Consider the following 7,411-nt stretch of genomic DNA (forward strand, 5'->3'; position numbering starts at 1 on the left):
TTATTACTATTATTAATTTTTTTGGAGAGGTTTTTTACTATAGGGCACAAGAGACAGAGAGACAGAAAGCGAGAAATCACCCCTGGGGGGGTATGATCACACTACAGTCCCTTCTCCTCCATTCTCCTCTCAGGATCTTGGGCACACACCCACACGCGCCTGCGTGAGTCCAAGCCACCGGGTCTGGTACTTGAACCGCGGTTGACTACATGGGAATCCAGCTACATAGCCATTATGCCAACTGCCGGTCCTCCCTATTTTTTATTATTTTTTAAATTTGCTATAGGAAATGTGAGGAGCCAGCAGATAACATAGTGGTTATGTCACTAGACTCCTACATGGCCAAACTCACCAGGAACTTGTGCATGCATGCCTAAGATCCTAGGAGGAGAATGGAGAAAGGATTTCAACATAACCATCTCCAAAAAAAATCTTTCCCTCTCACTGACTCTGTCTCTCTCTCTCTCTCTCTCCAGTGAGTGTATGCAGCCTAAAGGAAAAACCTCTCCAAAAAAATAAAGAGGGAAAGTGAGAAAGCAAGCTGCCAGGTCCAGGACTCAAACTGCGGTCGGCCATGTAGGAGTCCAGCGCCTTAACCACCATGCCACCTGCTGGCCCTAGGACTGGTATTTTGAAGTGCATGTAGTTGCACCTCAATTTTTAGTTGTATCATACATTTTCCCATATATAGTTGTCATAAATTGAAAAGCAAGATTTGATCTATGGTGTGTAAATCTTATCACAATGAACTCATTTTGTTGTATTTTCAATGTATACAAATAAAAACTAAATTTAAAAAAAAATTGTTTACATTTATTTATTTATTTTGAGAGGCTTTTGCTATAGGGCACATGTGCTCGTCAGACAGACAGAGAGAGACAGAAAGACAGAAAGCAAGAAATCTCCCCCCAGGGGGATGGCCACGCCACAGTCCCTTCTCAGGTCAGGACTCGAACCATGGTCAGTCATGTGGGAGTCCAGCAACCTTAACCACCATGCCACCTGCCAGCCTCAAAAATAAATGCACTTTACGGGAACCAGCAGTTAGCGTAATGGCTATGTCACTGGACTCCCACGTAGTCGACCGCGGTTCGTGTCCCGGACCTGGTGGCTTAAAACTCACGCCGGGCACGTGTGCGTGCGTGCCCAAGATCCCGAGAGAAGAATGGAGGAGAAGGGATTGCGGCGTGACCATCCCCCCTGGGGGGTGATTTTTCGCTTTCTGTCTCTATGTCTCTCTCTGTCTGTCTGGCGAGCGCACGCGCCCTACAGTGAAAAATCTCTCAAAAAAAAAAATGCACTTTGGGACCAGTAGATGGCATGGTGGTTAAGGTGCTGGGCACTCCCACATGGCTGACCACAGTTGGAGTCCTGGACCTGGTGGCTTACTTTTTCACTTTCCCTCTCTCTCTGGATCTCTTTCTGGCCAAAATAAAATGAATGAATAGTAAACAAAATTAAATAATTTTTTTAAAAATGCATTTTAAGACATAGCCCAAATAAAGATTTTCCTCTGAGCCCTTTCAGGTGCTGAATGAGAGCCTCTTGTCATTGCAGGTGGGATGGAAGACAACCCGTGAATATTATACTTTCATGTGGGTTACTTTGCCCATTGACTTAAACAAGGAATCAGCAAGACAGCTGGAAGTCCAATTCAAAGGTGAGAAAAATACTGGATCAGAGGTGTTGAGGACAGCAGCCAAGACTAATTAATTCCCTTGAACTTGAGTTTTCTGGGGCAGGTAAAAAGACTTCCAGATTTTTACTTTCCTGAATAGACCCTTATTTTGGGTTAAAAATTGTGCCATGTTTTCAGCTTATTACCTGCCCAAGGATGATGAGTATTACCAGTTCTGCTATGTGGATCAAGATGGCGTGGTCCGAGGAGCAAGTATCCCTTTCCAGTTCCGTCCAGAAAATGAGGAGGACATCCTGGTTGTTACCACTCAGGTCTGTAAACATCTCACTGCAGTTCCTTCTGCCATTGAGTAGCAATTCCAAGATAGGTTTGAATTTGAGTCAGTAAGCTTGTATTGAGTATCTAACCAATACTGTTAAGGAAAATGTGTACAGTAATCACTCATACCCACTCAGGTATGACTTAAGAATGTTAACAGGAATCATAACAATAAGGAGTTTCTCCTTCCTCTGAAACCACTGAAACTTACACACTTAATTATTCCCTCTAGTTTTCTAGTTAATTTTTGTCATCTGCATATCCTGTCCTCCTCTGAGGAAGAAGCACCAATACTCTTCTTTCTGTCTCTCCTGTATGACAGGTAGGAGAGTAAATTCCTTTCCTTACTTTTCATCCACCGCTATGGAAGGCACTGGGATGCAATGACAAACCATTTAAAACACTGTCTTGGGCCTCAAGCAGCTCAATCTTTGGAAGAGACAAAAAACACGAAGTGTCTGCAAGAAGACTCTTCTTCTATCATTCTCTTTTAAACTTTTTTTTCCCTTTTGCTATAGGGTGCAAGTGCTCACCAGGGGGAAAAAGAGAGAGAAAGAGAAAGTGAGAAATCACTGTGGCCATGATGCAGTACCTTCTCCTCCATTCTCCTCTTAGGATTTTGGGCACACAAACATGCACTTGGCGTGTTTTTCAAGCTGCTGGATCCAGAACTGTGGAATTGGCCATGTAGAATTCAATACCTTAACTGCTCCGCCGCCTGCTGGCCCCCTTTTAGCATTTTCTGGCCTTAATTTTTGCTTATCTTTCTTTCTTGGTAATAGTAGGCTTAATGCTACAATTACACAAACATACCTCTATTACACTCTTACTGAGGACCTGCTCCCATTTGTGATACACAGATGTCACTACAGAGAGTGGGAAGCTATCAGACCCTCATGATCCCAGACTATGGGAGTTTTCTGCTAAAGGGATATTCATTTATAGGGAGAAGTGGAAGAGATTGAGCAGCACAACAAAGAACTTTGCAAAGAAAACCAGGAGCTGAAGGACACCTGTGTCAGCCTCCAGAAGCAGAACTCAGACATGCAGGCTGAGCTCCAGAGGAAGCAGGTATGGCTGATGGTTTAAGGTGAACTCTGAACATGTAGATTAGAGGTGGATAGCACCTCTTATCCCACACCATTTTCTGTTTGGCTTGTGATCTAACTACTTTATACCAATATCCAAACAAGTACATTGTTTTGTTTGTTTTTAGAGAGAGATTGTTGCTATTGGGCGTGAACACTCACCAGAGAGAGACAGACAGAAAGCGAGAAATTACCTGCATGAGGGGATGGCCACACTGCAATCCTTTCTCCTCCATTCTCCTCTTAGGATCTTAGATGCACACTCACATGCATTTAGCATGAGTTTTAAGCCACTGGGTCCAGGACTTGAACTGCGATTGACCATGTGGAAGTTCCGTGACATAACCATTATACCATCTGCTGGTCCCAAACAAAAACATTCTTAAAAGTTTTATATGGATTAGGGACCAGCAGTTAGCGTAATGGCTATGTCGCTGGACTCCCACATAGTCGACCGCGGTTCAAGTCCCAGACCCGGTGGCTTAAGCTCATGCCAGGCGCATGTGCCTACGTGTCCAAGATCCTGAGAGGAGAAAGGAGGAAAAAGGATTAAGGCGTGGCCATTCCCCCTGGGGGGGTGATTTCTCGCTTTCTGTCTCTCTGTCTCTCTCTGTCTGTCTGGCCAGCGCATGCTCCCTATAGCAAAAACCTCTCCAAAAAAAAAAAGAAAAAAAAAGTTTTATATGGATTATTTAAACATCATGACAAACCTTGGAGATAGTTATTATCCCAATTTTGTAGATGTGTAACCTGAGGTTTGGAGGGGGTAAGTAATCAGTTATGCAGTCTGATTTCAATCCCAGGCAGTCTGGTTACATTTGCCTATTTATAATCTGAAATATTTGCTTTGATTAACAAGAGCACAGACAACAAGAGAAAGAAAAGTTAGCATTAAAGTTTACTATTCCTTGTTACTTTTCCTTTTTTTGAATCAGTCTTCAAATCAGATGATGAATAAGAATTGACAAGCTAGAAGCAAAGCTAAAAGGGAGAGTTTCTCTAAAAACTTATAAACAAGAAATTGGAGGTCAGAGCTAAAACCATCAGGAGTTGATGATATTGATACATAAGGTTAACTTCAGAGCAGAAGGAAATGGGGGAGAACAAACAAATGTCTAGGACTAGTGTGGTGGCCACCGGCTATTGAACATTTGAAATATGTCTGTATGGAGATGCACTGTAACCATTAAATATGCACCCGATTTCAGTGATTCCATATAAACAAAATGTAAAATACTTCCTTTTCACTGTTCACATGTTGAAATGATATTTAGCTATATTCAGTTAAATATATTATTATGAAAATTAATCTGTTTCCTTTTGCTCTTAAATGTGGCTACTATGTATTTTGTCCACTGCAGAATAGTGCCCAGTATATAATAGACTCTCAAATATGTTTAATAAATTAATGACAAATATAAGCTCCAGTGGAAAGCAGATACATTTTAACATGGAAAGAACATATTAAAACCATTTTAATACGGGGGGCCAGTAGGTGGCATGTTGGTTAAGGCATTGGACTCTCACTTGACCAACCATGGTCTGAATCCTGGACCTGGCAGCTTGAAATTCACACTGGGCATGTGTGTGTGTATGTTCAAAACCCCAGGAGGAGAATGGAGAAGGGATTGCAGTGTTGCCATCCCATTGGGGGGTGATTTCTCATCTTCCCCCTCACTGTCTTCTCTGTGTCTCTCCGGTGAGCACACATGCCCTGTGGTAAAAACCTAAACACACACACACGCACACACATATTTTAATATGGAAATCTTTACTTTTGTATTTTATTCACTGTTGCATTATACTGTGCCTAGTATAAATATTTACTGACTGCCTAAGATCCTAAATCGTATCTTTAAAATGGTCTGTCCCTAAATAAATAAATAAAGTTAAATAATTTTTTTAAAAAAGCGGGGGGTAGGGGGTGGCAGGTGGCATGGTGGTTAGGAGTGCTGGACTCCCACATGGCTGACTGTGGTTTGAGTGTCCTGAACCTGGTGGCTTGCTTTCTCACTTTCTCTCTCTTCCCCCCTGCCCTCTGGTCAAATTTAAATAAATTAAGAAAGAAAGAAAGTTAAATAATTATTAAAAAAGAATAAAAAAGATCTGTCCCAGGTCAGAGGACTAGACTCCCACATGGCCAATTACAGTTCAAGTCCTGAACCTGGTGGCTTGCTTTCTTGATTTCCCTCTCTCTCTCTCTTGCTCGCTCTGTCTGATCAAACTGGATAATAATAACAAAGTTAAATAATTTTTTAAATAAAAAAAAAAGGTCTGTTCCATTAATGATGTTTCATTCTACAGGAGGAACTAGAAACCCTACAGAGCATCAATAAGAAGTTGGAACAGAAAGTGAAAGAGCAGAAGGACTGTTGGGAGACAGAGCTGCTTCAGTGAGTGTGTCCCCATTATTCCTGAATGGGAGAAACTGCTCTGTCTTAGACACCTTCGGTAGAACTAGAGTAGATTTACAGAATTTGTTAGAAAACACTCTTCCTGGGGGCCCAGCAGGTGACATGGTGGTTAAGGTGCTGGACTCCCATATGGTCAACTATTTTTCGAGTCCTAGACCTGGTGGCTTACTTTCTTTCTCTCTCTCTCTCTCTCTCTCTGGTGGGTTCAAGTGTCCTATAGCAAATTAATAATAACAATACTATAATAATTGTAAGTAAAATTAAATAATTTTTAAAAAGTAAGGATAGTCTCAGGTCAGCTGGATCCCACATGGCTGGCCGCATGGGTCCAGTCCCACACCCAGCCCCTGTGTGAATTTAAGCCACCAGCTCCGGGCCTCGAACCACAGTTGACATTGGAGTCCAGCGACATAACCATTACACCAATTGCTGTTCCCCTCTCTCTCTTCTTCTCCCTCTTTCTCAAACTAAAATAATAATAATATAATAAAAAATGAAATTAAATATATAATTTAAAAAAAGAAAACACTCTTCCTGTTTTAACGATAGACATGACTCTCCCCCTTTGAATCATGAGCTCTTTTTTTTAAAAAATACTTGTTTTATTTAATTTTATTTATTTATTTTTAATTTGACCAGAGAAGGACAGAGAGAGAGAGAAAGAAAGTGAGAAGACAAGCCACCAAGTCCGGAACTCAAACTGCCATCGGCCATGTGGGAGTCCGGCACCCCCTACCACCACACCACCTGCCGGCCCTGAATCATGAGTTCTTTAACTCCAGTTTAGGGAATAGTTATCAAAATAGTCAGAAGAAATAATCCAAATTCAAGTAGTAGAGATTGAATACTTGGAATTATTTGGAGACAGGAAGCCAAAACAGGACTGTAGTGGAGACTAGTGGATTTTAAAAGAACTCTACAGGCTTAGGGCCATGCTAGTCTTAAGTCATTTAAGGCCAGGGAAGCTGACCTGGAATAAGTGAATGTTTTACCTTGTCTTCTTCACCTCCACAGACTGAAAGAACACAACCAGAAGATGTCCTCAGAAAATGAGAAAATGGGAGTTAGAGTGGATCAGCTTCAGGTCAGTAATGTCATACTTCAGCCAAAGAATACCTTCTTGGCCATGCTACCACTCCAGTCTGGTGGCCTAGAAGGATGTGTTTCATTGTAGTGAATGTCTAATGGTGTACCTTTCGAAGTACTAGACTAAAGTTTCAGATAATGTGTTTTCTATTCTTGTACCAGACCATCTCCCCCTACCCACAGTTGTTGTTTTTTTGTTTTTGTTTTTTGGAGAGGTTTTTGCTATAGGATGTGTGCACTTGCCAGAAAGAGAGAGAGAGAGAGACAGAAAAGCGAGAAATCACCCCCCGGGGGGATGGCCACACTGCAGTCCCTTCTCCTCCATTCTCCTCTCAGGATTTTGGGCATGCATGCACACACACCCAGCGTGAGTTTTAAGCCACTGGGTCCAGGACTCAAACTGTGGTCAACGACGTAACCATTATGCCATCTGTTGGTCCCTACGCCTTGTTTTTTAAAGTCATAGTCCCCAAGGAACTGAACAATTTTTTCAATTTATATTTATCATAAGCTCTTTTTTTAATTTTACTGTGGTAAGAATACTTAAAATGAGATCTACCTTTGAAATAATTTTTAAAACGTACAATATTCTTTTAAAAATTTTTTTCTTATTTATTTTAAAATTTATTTACATTTAATCACATGTCTTTACATTATACGTTTTTTTCCAAAATAAATACTGTGCATGTTTAGTCAAGACAAAGATATTACTATATACATTATCAGCAAATAGCTTTTCATATTTTGTCAATTAATCATACTTTTATCAGTTTTTTCCTTTTCCCTCCCTCCCTTCTATGCAAAACCTTCCCCCCCACACACATTTTTTGATTCACAAAAGTTTTTTTTTTTTTTTTTTTTGTGGA

The 7,411-nt window shown here is 41.0% G+C and overlaps 1 protein-coding gene across 3 annotated transcripts in view; it reads left to right on the forward strand.

Moving 5' to 3' along the window:
• CALCOCO2 (calcium binding and coiled-coil domain 2) overlaps positions 1 to 7,411 on the forward strand; it is a 40,063-nt gene that overhangs the window by 16,945 nt on the left and 15,707 nt on the right. For all 3 annotated transcript variants that reach the window (XM_006166142.3, XM_006166141.3, XM_027767331.1), the window contains exons 3-7: positions 1,558 to 1,660; positions 1,817 to 1,950; positions 2,903 to 3,028; positions 5,350 to 5,438; positions 6,474 to 6,543. In XM_006166142.3, coding sequence (XP_006166204.1) covers positions 1,558 to 1,660; positions 1,817 to 1,950; positions 2,903 to 3,028; positions 5,350 to 5,438; positions 6,474 to 6,543 — 522 coding nt within the window. The remainder of the gene's footprint in view (positions 1 to 1,557; positions 1,661 to 1,816; positions 1,951 to 2,902; positions 3,029 to 5,349; positions 5,439 to 6,473; positions 6,544 to 7,411) is intronic.

Source organism: Tupaia chinensis, unplaced genomic scaffold (assembly GCF_000334495.1).
Source record: "Tupaia chinensis unplaced genomic scaffold, TupChi_1.0 Scaffold144171_2, whole genome shotgun sequence".
In the NCBI taxonomy this organism is placed as follows: domain Eukaryota; kingdom Metazoa; phylum Chordata; class Mammalia; order Scandentia; family Tupaiidae; genus Tupaia; species Tupaia belangeri.